This window comes from Cyprinodon tularosa, unplaced genomic scaffold (assembly GCF_016077235.1).
Source record: "Cyprinodon tularosa strain WSP-4 unplaced genomic scaffold, ASM1607723v1 ctg387, whole genome shotgun sequence".
Lineage (NCBI taxonomy): Eukaryota > Metazoa > Chordata > Actinopteri > Cyprinodontiformes > Cyprinodontidae > Cyprinodon > Cyprinodon tularosa.
Genome location: NW_024039104.1, coordinates 982,232 through 1,000,482, shown reverse-complemented (window position 1 = coordinate 1,000,482; position 18,251 = coordinate 982,232). Strand labels below are relative to the sequence as shown.

Below are 18,251 nucleotides of genomic sequence, written 5' to 3'. Positions count from 1 at the left end.
AATCCTGTTTTTGGTTTTAATTACTGTATTTAACTGTAACACTACAATAATGTTGAGTATAAAACATGGATGGTGATGAACTGTTAAATTTAAAATTAACCCACTTAGCATGCTTAGTGTGGGGTCAATGAGTGGATGCAATAAACTGATTTTCCTTAGATAGAAAACTTTGATTTAATTTGAATGTATGATCTGCTGAATTGTACAGTGCCTTGAGATGACACATGTTGTGAATTGGCGCCATATAAATAAACTGAATTGAAATGATCAATTATTTTATTATTTTTTTTTAGCAATTTATACCTAACAATGTTTTTTCTAAAATGAAGACATTTTTAAACTGGTTTACCGTAATATGCTCACTATGCACAGCTGTCCATGGGTTTTATTTTGGCGGTCAAAACCGGAAATGAATGCTGAGTGTCTGCTAACTTGTCAAACACCACTGCTCTGATATAGACCAATAAACCCTAGATAGTTTTTTTTTTTTTTTTTTTTAAGGCAGTAGAAGCATGTTAGGTCAATTCCTTTCTTTCTGTTCACCGTTTTCTCCATAAAATATACTTTTAGAACTACTTTAAAAAAAAATTAAGGTAGTCTAAACATTTTTCCAATGACTGAATATTCAAATAAAAAAATACTTTAAAACAAGTTGGACTGGTAAACTTTGAATTTAGGTTAAAAAAAAAAAAGAAAAAAAAAACTTTTTTGAAATTTGAAGGGGATTTAAGCATCTACAAACACACAAAGGATTTAGTAAATAAAAAAAAATGTATATTTTTTGAAATACCATTACATAATTGCTATTATTGGAGGGCATGGCTGGAAGTGAGTGTCGAACATTAAAACAAGCACATTAGGAAAAGACTGATGACTAGAAATTACAGAGAAAAAAAAATCAGTTAAAAATTTGTTAATTTTAATTAGAAAAAAAAATAGAAAGCTTTGAGGAAAACTGTACAAAACATTTACTCATGCATCAACGGAAATGTAGATACCCATGTATTTACACTAGCTTAGTAGTTTAACTTTATCAAACTGTACACGTTATACAGTATTTACAGTGTTAGCAGAGAATTGTACAAACTCAAGTAGTTCAAGTGCAATTTTTACAGGATGTAGCAGGAAAAATAAAAAAAGGACATTTTGCCTGAAACACTACCGATACAAGTGCAATTAAAACACATTTATAAAGTTTCAAGGTATTTAAAGATATCTTCAAATTAGAAAAAAACAAATTAAAATGGCATTCAATACATCCTGTATCACAAAGAGCAAAAACCTTTTAATCAGTCGTTGTGCCTGATGTTAATTGAGGTAGTTCTCCTTTCTTTAAAATAGTTACATACAAAAATTATAGCTAATGTGGCTATGTACATTTTTAGCTCTTGACTTGTCTGCATATGGATGCTATTTGATTAATGCAACTTGTGACGGCAGGAGGGACACTCTGAGCAGCCTCTCCTCTCCACCCAGCAATAGCATCCAGGGCTTGTTTGGGGTTACAGGGAGAAAGTTCATATATGCAGTAAACGGCTGCTAGCTGGACCGTCCATGGCAACCCTGCAAAACGATATCACAGCGTCACAACACTTGGAGTACATAACCATATCTCTTGACCAATTGATGGGATATTTATTAAATGTTTCAAGTCAAATACAGCTGAACTAAATCTATTTGATATGATAGAAGCTTCCAACCTTCAGCTTGTCCATGCCTTCCAAACGTGTTGATAATATTGGCCACAGTGACCACAGAGGACACACAACCTTCTTTAAGGCCTAACTGGGTGAGACGTCCTGTTTAAAAACAAATGTAATTAGATTCTTCTCTGTCTAGTTGAAACTATTTCACACATTGGTTCCTGTTGCCATTAATATACAAACAGAGTAAAAGCCACTGACCTATGAGTCGTAGTACAGTGGCAACAGTCTCATCTCGGATAGGTTGTTGCTGATCTCTTGGCTGTAGAACCCAGGAGTTCATCAATGGCCACAGGTCTTTGCTATTAGAATAAAATGAGCGGTGAGCAAAGGAAAAACAAATTCTTAAGAAATTGGAATATCATGAAAGTTTAATTTTATCAGTTATTTTAGAGATTCCTTAAATTAAAAACTGACATATTTCAAGAGCTTATTTGAAAGCTTACAAATACGGAAAACTGCTGAAAATTTAATATAGGTATTAAGATCAATTCAATAGTGGTCAAAAGAGTGAAATTTGCTGGTAATATCAAATAAAAAAAGACATCAATATTTCTGGCTGAAATTGGCATTTTTTCTTGTATCGGCCAATGATCCATTAGTGCATTCAGCAGTCATGCCTTAAGATCATATGAAGTGCATGCATTGCAACTTTCTTTATAAATATAATTTGGTTTAAACTGGGACTTGTGTAACAAGCTCCCCCATCCTCCTCCATGACTGAGGTACCCTGAGCATGGTACCGTCCCGCCACACTGCTCCCTTGGGGCGCCATTGAGGGCTGCCCCCTTGCACGGGTGAGGCATAAATGCAATTTCACAGTGTGCAGTGTTCACTTGGGTGTGCTGTGTCACAATGACAATGGGAGTTGGAGGAGTTTCCCAAAGGGCTTTCACTTATATGTTTTCACCGTGTCCTTTTGAAAATTGAAATAAAGGGAGAAAAAAAAAACTTTTTTTTTTTAGGTCAGGTGAGCAATCCAGCACAATCACCATGCAGGTGCGGGTACTTTATGGCAGAGTGGTCAGGTGCCAGTTCCTGTTGGATATTAAAATCGGCATGTCCATAAAGCTTGTGAGCAGCGGGAGCATTTCTGGTAGAGAGCCTCATTTTTTTTACTTTAACTTTGGCTTCTCTCAAGTCCAAAGTCAAATCCTGACCAGATTTTGTAAGAGTTTTTATTCATCTGTTAACTCCGCTTGCTGTGTTATGTGTTACAGCTGCTACTGCTGCTGCGATTAGCTAAAAGCTACTTGATTTACCCAATAGGCTCAAACATTTTACTGAATGTCCCTAATATTAGCTGAAAATTCAGAAAGCACTACATGTATGCCAGGTGAGCAGTGAATTGCCATTTATGATGAAGAATAAGAATGTTTCTAATTTTAAAAGTTCCCTGTATGTGCCCTGCACTTAAAAAAAAAAAGTGTGGATATGTTGAAGGATAACATCTCAATGTGATGGTACTTCGTACCAGTCCATGTAAAGTACTGCCTATATGTCTGTCTATGGTGAGTCGACCTGCCGTCCAAGATTTTACATTTTCTCCAATTTGAGTAGCGTTCCTTCTACAGTCCTTATAGGTCCTCGCTAAAAAGTCCCCAATGAGACCTTTTTCCATCATATTTCTAACTTCCACTCAACCTTCTATTATGCTGCTCTGTGGTGTTAGATAATGTTTGCTTGAAAGATGTCAAGCCAACTGTCTTCCCAGTTATTTTCAGACCCTAATATGACAATATAACCTCCTTTATTAAATATGATCTTTTTAATATTTATTACATTTTCTATTATGAATTTCCCCTTAGCTGTAAGCCATGGGGATCAAAATGAACTGAAATAAACACTTAAAAATACTCCCCTCATGTGTAATAATCTATGTAGGATGTTTTTTTTTTACTTTAAGAATCTCTTAAATTTCTTACTTTAAATCTCTTAAAATAAACAAACAAAAAAACTTTTAGGTAAAATTCTAATAAACTAAAAAAGACTTGTATGGTCCTGTTCTGTAGTAGAAAAGGAAAATTACACTGAAATTATGTAAAAAGGAAAAATCGGTTTATTGTCCCGCAATGGGGAAATTTGTCCTCATTTGCATTTTAACCCATCCCTTTGGGAAGCAGAGGGCTGCCATGGTGTGGCACCCGGGGAGCAATCAGGGGTTATGGGTTTTTGCTCAAGAACCCAGAGTGGAGGCTGTGGGGATCAAACCAGGTACTTGCATTCTTCTCAGAGCACAATAGCACTGTTCCAACCCACTAGGCCAACACTCCTCCAATGATCAAACTTTCAATTATCAAAACAACGACAGGTCATATTTTTAGGGGTAGAAATGAGCTCACCCCAGAATGCGTTCATAGGTCCATTTCCACTTTTTTTGTGAACACAAGAGGTGCAGTGTGAAGATTTGTTCCCAAGCTCCAGTTCCTAGGTCTTCTCCATAGCGGATGTGTTTGATGAAAGACTGATTGGAACCTGAGCAGAGCTCCTCCAGAGTTCTGAGGATCAGCTGGTCAGCATCACAAGGAGGATTCTGTGGAGATAAAAGAAAGGAAGACATGGTTTCAGGAAATCACTCAAGACTTAGGTAGCAAATATAAACTAATTGTATCCCAACCTACAAGGAGGGGGTAAAATGTTTTATTTTACAATTTAAGGACCGTTACAAAAATCTACACTGTCATAAAAAAGAAGAATGCAGGCCTATCTTTAAATCAGAAAATACCTTTTCCCATCCAAGAAAAGTGGAAAGGCAACCATGAAGCCCTTCTGGTGTTTTCAGTTGGGTGATGGAATGAATGGCCTGGCACAGTAAACTACTGTGAGATAGAACATTCGGCCATGTTGTCACCATAAACAGAACTAGCTTCGCTGAATCTGGAAAATCTAAAACAACATAAAATGAATCAACACACTGAAGGTTAAATAGAAAAAAAAATCAAGGCTTAAGGAAAAAGATTTGGGGATTAATTTATAGTCTAGATTTTTAGCCCAATTGTATTTTTAAGTATAAAAAAATAAAATAAATAAAATAAAAAAAATACACATGTAACAGGTATTTTATGAAGAAAAAAAACTGTCCACCTTCAACAAGAATGCTGTAGACCAGGATGCGAGCCTTCTCCCAGTATTTCTTCTGTCTACAGATCCCAATGTAAACTCGACACAGTGCTTGTAGATAGTTTAGGCTCAGGGCATTTTTTTCAGCCTTTAGTTTGGTCAATATGGCCGTCATCATTTCTTCTACTTGAAGCTGTTAAGAAAAAAACAAAATAAAAACAACAACCAACAATTGTTAAAATTAGCCTAAGAAAAATATATTTTTGTTTTGTAACTATAATGTCTCTCTGGACTGATGGAAGTTTGTCCCCTTTTCCCCCCAGGTTCCACTTAATAACAATAACTTAGTTTCTATTATTTTTATAAAAACGAGGGGGAGCTTCAGCTGCAAGAGGCTGAAACCCCATCGATGTAAAAACTCAAAAAATAGACGGAATGGTTAGTCCTTCTTTAGTGCAGGTTTGTGCATTTAAAATGGTCATTTGTAAAAAAAAAAAAAATCATAATAATAAATAAAAAACAAAAGCTGCTGTTGTTTCAGATATTAAAGATTATTTTTTAGGTCCCCCAGAGGTCAACTATACCCTCTATTAAGCTCTGAATTGAATAAAAATTTTGTAGCCTACCTTTTCAGTGTTACTTTATTTTGTTTATGCTGATTTGGTTTTTAAGATTAAGAAGAATTATTTTTAATGATGGCCAATGACGTCGCCATCCCAGCAGACATTAGTGCTGTGCTCGTTTCCTGATATAACGTTTTTACATTAAAAACACGTGTCATTCCTGTGCAGGTAATGAATGTAACAGTGGGCGTTTACCTTATATAGTGGCTAAAATGTTTGTTTAACCTGCCATTACCCCTGGCAACCCCATGTAATATCCTGTCAAGGTCTGGCTGTCTGTTGGCATTTCACAATAAAAACCCAGGTGAAACTTAAAATCACAGACTGCTGCTAAATTGTTCCTTATAAAACTTTTGAATCGCCTTGGTTCATCCAGACACAGCTCTGATTCTGCCAGACTTCCTAGTAAATCTACCCCCTCAGAAAACACTGATGCTGGGCAGTGTGCAGTGACAGACGGGGCTCTGTGCTGGAGGTAAATGAGGACAATTAACAGCACCTATAGGACTAAATTGCAACTGCTTTTTTTTAAAAGCCACCTAAATACCTATTTTTCAACTTCAGCGATAACCGCTCCTCTCTCTCTATATGGTGCAGCTATATGACAAGACCTCAGCTCTATTTAGTAGCACAAGGTGAGGGTGGAGCAGTGAATGCAGTGAATGCTCTCACCGCATGGAGTTCACTGCTCACTGAGCGGTTTGCATAGGAATTCTATGTGAATCAACTGCAGTAGGTGTTGCCAATTCCTCCAGTGTGAATGCACCATAAGTGTAGTTTTGATTCTTGAAAGGCCTTATTTAATGTCTCGGTGTTCTCTACCAGTAACTCGAACCCCTAAATGCAACACTGAGCACTGAACATGGACAAAAGTGCTAGCACCCCCTGTTTAGTGAAAGAAAAAAAATTAAAATTGATTAAAGTAATAATAAATAAAAATTCTAAGAAAATGAGCAAATAAAGTGCAGACACTGATTTCTACCATGCTACAAAAGTAAAAAAAAACAAAAAACAAAACAAACTCATGAAATAGCCCAGGACAAAAATTATGGTAACCCAGGAAAAGACTGAAAATAATGTAACTAAAGGGACATGTTAATTCAAGATGTGTCCACTAAAAGAACTACAGGTGTCTACGATCTTAGTCAGTGGGCCTAAATATAGGGCTACAGCAGGCATTTCCAAAGTCGGTCCTTGACGGCCACAGTCCAGGTTGCCCTGCTTCAGCACAGCTGATTTCCATGGATAGCTAATTAATAGGTTCTGGTTGAACTGCAGTAATCAGAATCAGCTGTGCTGAAGCCAAGAAACATTGAAAACCTATAGGACAGTGGCCATTGAGGACCTCCTTTAAACATCCTTGGACTAAAGGTAGGCACTAGTCTAGTTTCCATTACAAATGTGAGCAAAACGATTTGGATATGGTCTGAAATAAAGGGGATGCAATATGAGACGACTAAGTAGGACACCATTGTTAAAAAAAATAATAATAAAAAAAGCCAAACTAGATGTAAACAAGTCACTAAGCTTCTGAGAGAATATCCTATAGACAGATGAGTCAAAGACTAAACGTTCTAGCAAGGTGCATTCACTCTATCTTCACAGATAGAAACATGAAGCACACCAAGAAGTGACCACTGTCCCTAATGTGAAACATGAAGGAGCCTCTGTTATGCTCTGGGCTGCGTTGTTTCATCTGGCACAGGGTGTCTTGAAAGAAATGTGCTGCCCAGTGTCAGAAATCTTGTTCTTAGTTGCAGGTCATGGGCCTTGTAAAAGAATAATGACCCAAAACCCACAGCTAAAAACATCCAGCCTTCTATGAGTCCTGACCCAAATACCATTTAGCATCTATGGAAGGAGCTAAAACACAACATCTGGAAAAGATACCCTTCAAACCTGAAAACAACTGTAGCAGTTTGCTCACAAGGAGTCAGACAAAATACCTGCTGAGAAGAGTAGAAGTCTTATTGAATCATTTGATTGCAATGATTGCTTCAAAAAGTTGTGTAAGGAATTATAACAATGATATTCCCATGATTTTTTTTTTTTACCAGGCCTGTTTCATGAGTTAAAGTCATTCTGTTGAAGCGTGGTTGAAAAGCAATGTCTGATTTTTCATAGAATTTCTTTTCATTATTACTCTTGTCAGATTCATGTTATTTCTGTAATAATTGTATGTTTCTCTTTCATTAATCGAAGGATACCAACTATTTTGTCCACATGTGTAATATGTGTAAGCAATAACCTTTCTGTAACATCAAATAAGTGATATTGCATGCAATCTAGGGTTGTAAACTACACTCAGGTCAAGAGACAATATAAAGGGTTCTTGACAGCAAATTTCAGGATAAGGAGCTGTTTGGCTGTCTGTTGTAAAAGGACTGTAAAAGCAGCATAACAACTCCCAAAACAATGTTTTTAAACATATTTACTTTGCTCAAATACCTAAGAAACCTATATGTTGGAGGACCTCAAATCAGCACCAGAAAAAATTGTTATTCTAACAGTTAAAGTTATGTGTTACTTGTTAAGCTACAGTGTTTCCCTTTCTGATTATCAAAGGGGCATGTTTCACTCTGCAAATGAGAAAAAAAAAAAAAAAAAACCCTGATGTACACTAGGGACGGAACGGTTTATGAAAACCGTCAGAACCGTTCGGTTCGGTTCGCGTGTTTTTCGTTCGGTTCATGCGCTGCTCCTTTTTCTCATAGGCGAAGCGTTTACACTCCAGAGCAGAAGGTGGCGGTACTGCGACCAAAGCCAACCGCCAGTAGTAAACAAGAAGAAGAAGCGAAGCAGCGTAGCCGGGTGTAGCAGAAAAAAATCAGTTGTTGTGGAGAATTGTGTGGGAATGGCGAGTGGGAAAGAACAGGAGTTGGAAGACGCGCCAGCAGCACTTTATAGGTCTGCTGTATGGGACCACTTTGCATTTAGAGTGACTTACGATGACGGCGGAAAGAAAGTTGTGGATAAAAGTGCAACAGTGTGCAAGCATTGTGCAACACGTTTTGTTTATGCTAACAGCAACATGACCAACATGTCATGCTAACCCCGAAATCCCACATACTCCGTCAGCGCTCCGCCCCGCTGCGCTCCAGACCGCGTGCACAAAGCAAAGCCTACAGCCTCCGCTGTGGCTCCAGTCCGCTCCGCTCTGAGTTCCTTGGAGATCGTAGAGGGCATGCGCGAGATGATTAAATTCAAAGCAGCAAATGATCCAGGGTTTCAGCGGATCATTAAAAATAATTACAATTCATTAATTTTTGGGGGATTTTTTCATAAATTTTTATGGGATTTCAACATATACTGAACCGAACCAAAAACCGTGACCACGAAACCGTGAACCGAACCGAACCGTGGATTTTGTGAACCGTTCCACCCCTAATGTACACAGTAGGGCTGCAACAACGAATCGATAAAATCGACTTTTAAAAGCGTTGGCAACGAATTTCATCATCGATTAGTTGTGTCGCGCGATTATTGCGTCATCCGCCGTGCCGTCATCACTGCCTCTTGACTGAAAGAGGAAGAAAAAAAAATATGGCAGAGCGAGTCAGCGCCGCAGGAGCAGTGTTGCCAACTCAGCGACTTTTCAGACCCCTCCAGCGACTATTTTTCAAAAAAGCGACTAGCGACAAATCTGGCGACTTTTTTTGGTTTCACTGGCGGCTTTTGGAGACTCTTACGTGAAAGCATGTATCGTTCCTACTCTGCCGTGGGGCGCCTCCCCCCACTCCCGCAGGAGTCCTTCTCAGCTGCAGTCAGAGCCTCAGCGTCCAGACTGCAAATGAAGCGCGCATGCACCGGGATTGACGGCGCAAATTGATCACAATAATTAAAATAGCCTGCGCTTTGTAAAGCGAAAAAAGTGATAACATGCAACTTTTTTCAAAAGAAATTAACATGGCACGGAACCACCATGTTTGTTTGGTTTTAAAGTGGGGAAACGTAACGTTAGTTTCTCAGGTAGCTCATCTGATGCTTTCCTTGCCGTGTTAGTAGGTTACAGACAGTGATAAGGTTGGCTACTTATTTTACTTTTAATTTCATTTGAATTAGCTTAAGCAGTGTTTACATTTACTTTATAAATAAATTAACTTGCAAATTATGAGGGCAAGGCTTTTAAAGTTTAAATCTTCTGGCGAAGATAAAGTAAAGAAGATCCTGCAATTTATGGAAGTAAAGCAGAATAAAATCCAGCAAGATCAGTAATATGTCAATTAATTATATGCCACATTCCCATGTAAATTGGAGTCTTTGGAGGATGTGTTTTTTAGCACCCCTAGTTCTCTCATTTTTATTCCAAATACAATTTATAATTTGAATCACAGGGCTATTTTTATCTCCATGGTTCAGTATTTTCTCAAGTAGCAACTTTAACTGCTATACTTTCCTGTCTTAAAAGGCAGAACTCTTCTAGTCTAAAAAACCTCATTTGTTGAAATGGGGGGCCTATTGTTTGAACCCCTTAGGGGCTTTTAAAAACAAAAATTTCTTTTTTTGCGCTTTATGAAACAAAGTACCCTATATTTTGTGGATGTACAGCTACATTTCTCATGTAAGTTTGCGTTGTTTTAACACAAACATTTATTTTTCATATTGCACCAGTACAGTTAATGAGCAACCTGTACTTGTGTGCTTGTTTGTTCTGTCTAAAATGTTTATTTTGGAATAAAGAGGTTAATATAAAAAATATTTTTTGTCCGATTCATCGATTAATCGAAAAAATAATCGTCCGATTCATCGATTTTTTAAATAATCGTTAGTTGCAGCCCTAGTACACAGTTAATGCCATTAAATGTATCAATACTAGATCACAGTGTGAGCTATATCTGAAATGCTACGCTACACCAAAGTTGGGTGAAAACAAGCTTTTTATACCATCACGGACACAGACCCACACCTACTTGTATGCTCTGTACTTTTAACAATCTGTATTCAGTTAGGAAAAACCAGTTCCAGATTTTACAAGGCCATATATTGAACTTTTGTGTCTTTCTAATTCTAATGTGCTCTTCTGCAATAAGAACTTTAAAACAAAAACAATTTTGTCCTCACATATAGTAAGATCTCCGAACTAGGCTTGTCCCGATCCGATACGTGGATAGGATCGGGACGCCGATATTGGCAAAAAAATGCGTATCGGCAAAGCATGTAAAATGCCGATCCAGACTGCCGATCCAGTTTTTAAAAAAAAATCAGGTCCGTATTTTCCAGTTTCGCTAATTGAAACGATCCATTCCACTATTTTGCGCCAGTGTTCCCCTTTTTTGCATTTTTATTAAAACTTACAGTAATACTTGCACCTTTAACTGTTTACGGTTTTACTGCTCACTGTGCAATTTCAGATTGCTATTCATAATTTTGTCCAGTTTGTGTTTATCTCTTAATAAACAGGTAAGTTTGTTGTTACCAAGCATTGTGTTTTATTCAATCTCACCTAATTTAGCTGGCTAGATGTTATCAAGAGTACTAAAACCCTTTTCAACATGAGTCTTACAACTAAGGCTAAATACTTTAACTTAAACTTAAATACATGCTCGGATAGGCTGGTATCGGCCAGTATCGGTATCGGATCGGAAGTCCAAAAACAATATCGGTATCGGATCGGAAGTGCAAAAACCTGGATCGGGACATCTCTACTCCGAACTCTCAAAAATAGTTTCAAAGAATCTCTCAACTATTCAGTTCTGCTTTATTTTAGTGCTTATTTTAACTGTAGCAACATGTACAGATAACATTTAGCCAGTCTGTTTTATCACAGTATTTACTAACTATCTGCATCTGGTTTGTCATTTAATATTAACATCCATATAACTTGATTTAAAGGTTCAACAAGCTGTGAACACAACTACTCAACTCAATAACTACAAATACAACAGGGTACAAAGCTTAAAACAATGCCCAATTATAACAGCTTACAGACTTAGATCCCTATGGGAAACATTAGTTTTGACTTTTTGAGACTTAAAAGGAAGTATAGATTTGTTCTACACATAATTATGCACATGTTTTTTCTTTTAAAACTTTACTTTTAAAAACTGATTAACCCATGAACCAAACTAAATGGAGTTGATTAAACAAAACTCTCTAAAGAAGGGTACATTCTTTCTACAAAAGTAAACAAGTACAAAGCATTCAGAAAGGTCAGCATACTAGGCTTGATCAAAGTAAGGAGAAATGGGTATACTCACAGAGCTACATGTGCAAATCTCAAAGATGACCTCCTTCTCCTCGTCCCTTAGGACAGGCTTTTTGGGCAGATTACCAACATACAGGTGGCTCTTGATAACCGGAAGCAAATCAAAACACTGGTTCTCAATTTTATGTAGACAATCAAGAATAAGATCCTGTTCAGTTGGTTCAACAGTTTCTATGGCCGGAGGTGCTGTCTGGTTCTTGATCTGATCTGGCTCCACACGACTGGAAGAGGCTGCCTCATCTCTACTAGTTAAAGAGAGGGAAGACTCTTGCTTGCCAGTAACACCAGCAGAACTGCTGTCAAGCTTTGGGCACTTGCTGTCTTTGGGCTGGGACAAATCAATTGAAGATCTTTTTTTCCCTCTAGTCTCTGTCTTTGTAAAGGCTGTTGATGTGGAGCTGATGGTTTTAAAGCCAGATATCTGACTGTCATTTGTTTTTGGTAATGTTCCGTTCTCCGATGAACCAAGACCAACATTACCTCTCAGGATGCTAAGAGTACGGGCACGGGCTGAGAGTTCAGGATACATGGTATCAAGGATCCTCATGGAGTTTTCTTGAGGTGGACTGGTTGAAGATGAAGGGGAGGAACCAACTGCTTTGGTGGGAAAGCGTCCAGGAACTGGCAAAGCATGTTTCGGTGTTGCAGAGCCAAACTGGAGAGGTGATGAGGGGACTCCATTTGGATTGCCGGGGCTGTTCAGGGAAGATGAACCCAGCTGCTGACAGTTTGGTGTTAAATTGGTTTTCTGTGGAGTTGTAGGTGAAACTAAGCTATCCATAGGTGAAGGAAATAAAAGTTTTCCAATCGCGTTCCTGGGGTTGATTGGCTTTCCTGCTTTAGGAGGTGTTGTTAGAGGGGTCAGGACAGGAGGAAGTGGAGCACCCATTTCAGAGAGAACTTGGCCAATAAACTCTGGCGTTTGAGCTGCTGCTGGACTGGACACCGTTGTACCTTTTCCTTCAACATTCACAGGTGAGGTTGGCTGTTCATGAACCGGTGTAAAAATATCCAAGCTCTTTTGTTCTTTGGTGGCAGAAGATCTCCCAATAGGTGAAGTACTAGAAACAGGTAAAGCTTTTTCAACAATCTCCATGTTTGGGTCAGTTTCCAAAGCCTTAAGGTTTACTTGAGGCAACAGACATGAAGGACTTAATTTTCTACAAAGTAAATGCAAATTTTCTTTCAGAGATTTAGAGTCAACAGTTGCATCTTTTGGGGACAATGAATGAGCACGATCAGATTTCAATTGGCTTTTCCTTTCCTCTTTGTCAAAATATTTTGGTGATAAAGCTATAGAAATAGCTTCTTTGTGCTCTAAGGGACAACTGGGGTCTTCATCTTTCCTGTTCAAAATCTGAGATGTTTTGGGATCTAAAGGTTTGTTACTGGCAGTTGACTCTGAGGGAGAAGCTGTAACATCAGTTTCTCTGAGAGCCTGCACAGCATTCCCATCATCCTCTTCACGGCAAAGTATCCCAGCATCTACTTCCATTCCCTCTTCAATGTCTTTATTTGAAACACCACTTATGCTGTCACTGCTATTTGGTAAAGAAACCTCTGTCAGTTCAGAGTCTTGGGAAACAGGCCCTGAAGCAGTTGGATTTGCACTTTCCTGACAAGAATCGACAAGACCTTTTTTATCTTTTGTGGTACGGCTGTCGCCCAAAAACTCAATGCCTTTAGACCAAGCAACACATTGTTCATCTTCCATCTCTCCAGAGGGTGCCACTGAATCTCCATCTACATCAGAAGCAGCTGTTGTAACTTCAGGATTGTCACCTGGGCTCACATCAACATCCATCTTTGCAACAGTCTCCAAATTATCTTCTTTTGCCTCCTCAAAGTCTCTCTTAGTGTCACAGATGATATCAGTTTGGTTGTCTGGATTTTCACTCTGGGAATGATCCACTCCTTCTGGTAAATATAAAGTCTGTTCTGACACTTTATCGTTTAATGATAAAGGCAGTGGCGGCTCCTGGCGGGACGTCTCATTTAATGAATTATTGTTTTTACTAGCTTCATCCGAGTTTTCATACAGGTCAGTGACTCCACAAACCCCACTGTTTCCAAAGTCTTTTACATCTGAAATATGTTCCAGGACATCCACATTATCTTTTTGATTATTTGAAACAGATTTTGTAGTGTCTGGGCTTAACTGTAATGTTTTAGAGTCTGAAGGCGGATCTTGTTTGGGAAGAAAAACATCCTTAGAGAGTTCAGATTGATTTATTTTCCCTTTACCACTCATCTCCACAGATTCTAGACTGGTATCCTGAAAGAAACAACCAAAAACTTAGTTGTAAGATTAAAGTGTTCATGGATGTACAAACAGTATTCGTTTTAAGTTAGAGCAGTAATTCATTAAATCATTTAAATTCACTTTTTTCTCCAAAAGTTATAACCTCTCTTTGCAAATTTTATGAAAAATTTAAAAGATAATAAAAGATCTCACCAATTCCAAAAGTGGAGATATACAGGGGGGCAGTGGTTTAAAAAAGGCCATTAATTCCTCGACAGATATATTATGGTTGCCTTTGCAGGGAGACGAATGATGAAGTTTATTTTTCATGGGCGATTGTTTGCTCTTTTTCTGTTTTAATTCTTGCTTCAACTGGCGAGCAGATGCTTGGTGCTTGCATGACTCCTGTTCCGGAGGGCAAGCTTTCAACTTTGTGTGGCTGCGTCTGGCCTCGACTTGAGGACAATTTGATTCCATGATTATCTCAGAAGCAGAGGGTAACTTTCTTCCTTGATACGACTTTAGATTGGTTTGTGGAGACGGAGGAAGACCCCGTTTGTAACCAAACTCTAAAAGGAAACATAAAAGACATATTATGAAAAAAACTAGGAAAAGAATGTGTTTCTCTTAATAATATTAGACAAACGTAGAGGATGTGTCAATGATTATCCCACCTAGTATGTTTGAAGACTGTTCCTGCTCTGGCTCCACACATTCCCATAAACTTTGTAGGAGCATCCGAACCTTTCCTGAAAACCAAAAAATATATATATATGTTTGATTTCGGCTTAGTGCAGGTGCAAATCAAACGAATCGTCATTTAAAGAACCAGCACCACACCTTTGTCAACTTTTGGCTCTGCTCTTGTTTGAGTAGCAGTACTTCTATAATCTAGTTGGAAAAAAACACATCAAGATATTTATAATCAGCATTCTGGAAATAAAAAATTGAATTTGTATAATTAATATACTAGACTGGATTTGTTTAATTTATTAATAAACAACCGAAAAAAACACCATAAAACAGAGATTAAAAATAAATTCTGTGTACCTTTGCACCTTTCCCTTTCCAATTTTATCAGTCTTCCCTAAAAAAGAATTGCAAATACAAAGTGTTAATTTGATTACTTATTTTCCCCAATTCTGCATTTTTAAGGGTTTTACCGAACCTGGAGGTCGATGATGTTCCTTTCAAGCAGAATCTTCTCTTTGCTTAGATGGGATATTTGATTGTTCTGTTTGCAAATTGAGTCTAAAAGAAAACCAAACAAATAGAGCAAGTCATCTTAAATAGATACAATAAAGTTCCGTAGTCTATCAAAACATTTTTAAAATCTAAAACTCACCTTCAAGCAGTTTAACTTTGTTTTCAAGACTATAATTTCTGTTAATTAGACAAAAACAATGTATTACTATTATGCACTATAATAAAATATACTACAAAAGAGAGAAAAACATGTTTATAATCGCTGGTCTTTGGAAAAGACTAAAGAAAAAAAACCTTACTTGTTTGTGATGATAACATTCTCTTCTGTCAATTTATCAGCCTTCTCCGCCTGTTCCTGAGATTTTTTCAAAGATGCCTAATTTGATTAAAAGGAAAACAAAGTTTAGAAAGATCATTAGTAAAAGCATGAATGTAAAAGGTTCTCCTATTCGTTACCTGAGTTTTTAGCAAATCGTTTTCAACAGCCGCCTTCTCTCTCCTCAGCTGTGCATTTTCGAGAGCCTGTGTTTCTGTTAAATCTAAGAGTTGAAGAAAAATAATCCAGGAGAATTTAGAATGCAATAATAGATTAAAGGAGATTACTAGATATAACCGTAATTTACCTTTCAAACTGTTCAGCTCGTCTCCAAGCTTCTTATTCCTAGGAGATGAATGGTTTAGTTTTTAATGTGACCCTTTAATCCATACTCTGTAACAATGCCTCACAATTATTTATATGTTTCTTTGTTCATGCTCCATTTCATTTGGATGTTGTTTGCAACAGTCAGAAATTATAAAACGTTTATGGTGAATTCATTAACCTTAGTTTTAGATGCAGAGTTTCTGTAAATATCAGTTTCAGGTTTTGTCAAAGATTCTCAATTTGAGCTTAGGGCTAAACTTTAATTAGGCTTTTCTATCACATAAAGATGTATTGATCTAAACCATTTCATTGCAGGTCTGAGTGTGCATTGTGTGATGTCATCCAGCTGAAGGGTAAACCTGACCCTCTAAAGCAGGGGTCTGAGAGAGCTAAATAATTTACTATAATATATACCGGTATCAATAGGTTTAGTGTTTTTTATAAGATGGAAAAGAATGAGATTAAAAGAACCAGAAATATGTTTTAAGAGACATTTTTCTATGACTTAGCTTGAAAATTATACGTTTTAACATTAAAAATATATAAATTGATTGTTTGAGATGGCAACAACTAATTTCCTATACAAGATAAAAAAAAAAAAAAAGGTTTTCTAGAAAAAGTCATGGTATATTTTGCGGCTCTAAACAACTTTTATTTGGTCGTACTCTGGGCAAAACGGCTCTTTGGATATGAAAGGTTGCAAACCCCTGCTCTAAAGGCTTCCTCCGTTCTTAATACCTTGACTAGTTTCCCTATCTGTGCTAAAAAAAAAAAAAAAAGCATCATCATAACACATTACTGCCATGAACATGTCCAATACAAAAAGACCAGATTTGCACTGCACACAATTATATTTAGATGTGTCACATCGAAGGGAACTGAACCTAAATTTACGACACACTTTCCAGATTTTTATTTGTAAGGAAAGGTATAAAACTAATCATCTGTTTATCACACACAATCCTAGTTAATACAATGAAATCTGTGGTACCATAAAAAAATTGAGGGGGACACAGAACAGGCACAGCAAGTACAATGGTCACTTACTCATCAGCTATGGTGCTCTTTTCCTGCTTTATATTTTCCATCTCTGTAGACAATTGTTCATAAGCTTTAAGAGCACCCTAGAAAAATAAACAATGCAAGTTAGTTGGGTTTTATTCATCAGATGTACAAAGTAAATTGGTCAAACAGGGATATATTGTATAAATTCCTTTAAGCATAGAAAAAAAAAATCTACCCTCTTCTCTTCCAGCTCAGCCTGTATGGATTCATAATCTCCTGTCTTTTTCTCCAGTGTGACCAAACGGATCTGCAGTTCCTCCAGCTGCTCCCGAAGGATAATGGAGTCACTACAAACATTGAAATACAATGCCAAAATAGATGCCTTTATCAAAATGAAAGAAACAATGACCATCAGTTATTTAAGTAAAAGCTGCATGGAAACATTCACAATTATTAACTTTGATTGGCATTTCTGATTCATTTTTTATGCTTTTATCAGGTCTTTGCACAAAGTCCTTGTCAGGTGTCCTCCTTATCTATGAACCTTTCAGATGCTTTAGGGCACCAAAACAAATCCCTAAAGATTAGGCTCTTTTTTTTATTATTATTATGTCCCACAACTCGAGGCCAGCGAAAAGTGTGTTTATGTAGGACTGAGTGTTAAAGGTAGGTGTTTTGTTTTCTATTCCAGTCTTATCTTAGTTTGATGCAAAGTTATATATAACATTTTTGTTTTATTTTTAAACAGCAAACCATTCATTTAAGGTAAACTACATTGAGATTACTCAATCTAAATTACAGATATTTTTTTTTTTGTCTAGTTTGTCACTGTATTAAGTGAGGCGATGAATCATTGAGGATAATTGACAAACACATACCATTTGTAATAATCCTAGCTTATAAACCAATTAATCACTAATACACCTCGCCTATTCTTTCTTAATTTGTTATGACGCGTCACCAAAGCTTATACTCACTCTGTAACCGCTATTTTCTGCTTAAGGGCCAGGAATGATGTGATATACTCCGTCAAGCTCTGCTCCAAAAAACAAAACAAAAAGTTAGGGTTTTTTTTAGGGTTGTAAATTGAACAAACTTGACACAGTTACCGTCGTAAATGACAAGACACAACCTAAAGAGTCTGTTTTGTCAATAAGATCCAGACCTACCTGATGCAGGACTGAACAGTTTTGACAGTTCCCAACAGTCGCGTCCTCGGCTATAGTCGCCGTTTTGGCCTGTGTGTCTCCTGGCATCATGGCAGGAATATTAATTCCCCAAGAACCCCACTATACCTAAAAATTAGAACCTAAAACAAAGATTCAAAGCTCGGTATTACACATTCCAAGCGTTACCAAAACAACTTCACGTTTTCGTGTGTCCCACGTTAATCAAGGACCCAACTCTGGACCCGGTGAGGTTGGGAAGCCTCGTCAAATGCCTGTAAAAAAAAAAAAAAATTTCCCTCTCCTCAGGCTGAGGAATCTTCGTAATGTTTGACGTTTAATGCATAAAAAAAAAATCCTAAATAAGCTAAAAGATTTTTTGTATTTTTTGTTTTACT

At 37.3% G+C, this 18,251-nt stretch overlaps 1 protein-coding gene across 1 annotated transcript; it reads right to left on the bottom strand.

Annotated features, from left to right (window-relative positions):
* Positions 1-748: 748 nt before the first annotated feature.
* Positions 749-18,080, bottom strand: ice1 (KIAA0947-like (H. sapiens)). Its single transcript, XM_038297418.1, has 21 exons — positions 17,857-18,080; positions 17,665-17,723; positions 16,923-17,034; positions 16,730-16,806; positions 15,663-15,700; positions 15,496-15,578; positions 15,339-15,415; positions 15,254-15,269; positions 15,179-15,215; positions 15,002-15,084; positions 14,884-14,920; positions 14,674-14,724; positions 14,508-14,582; positions 14,047-14,402; positions 11,584-13,866; positions 4,788-4,956; positions 4,429-4,589; positions 4,046-4,236; positions 1,905-2,005; positions 1,701-1,799; positions 749-1,563 (listed from the first exon to the last, which is right to left on the bottom strand). Exons 1-21 carry the CDS (start codon positions 17,944-17,946, stop codon positions 1,382-1,384), a joined length of 4,377 nt encoding a protein of 1,458 aa, XP_038153346.1. The 5' UTR covers positions 17,947-18,080; the 3' UTR covers positions 749-1,381.
* Positions 18,081-18,251: the final 171 nt, after the last annotated feature.

Coding starts and splice junctions, on each gene's coding strand:
- ice1 (XM_038297418.1), bottom strand. CDS start 17,946: ATGATGCCAGGAGACACACAGGCCAAAACGGCGACTATAGCCGAGGAC. Junction 4,590..4,787: donor CTACAGCATTCTTGTTGAAG/GTGGACAGTTTT, acceptor ATGTTGTTTTAG/ATTTTCCAGATTCAGCGAAG. Junction 1,564..1,700: donor AAGGCATGGACAAGCTGAAG/GTTGGAAGCTTC, acceptor ATCGTTTTGCAG/GGTTGCCATGGACGGTCCAG.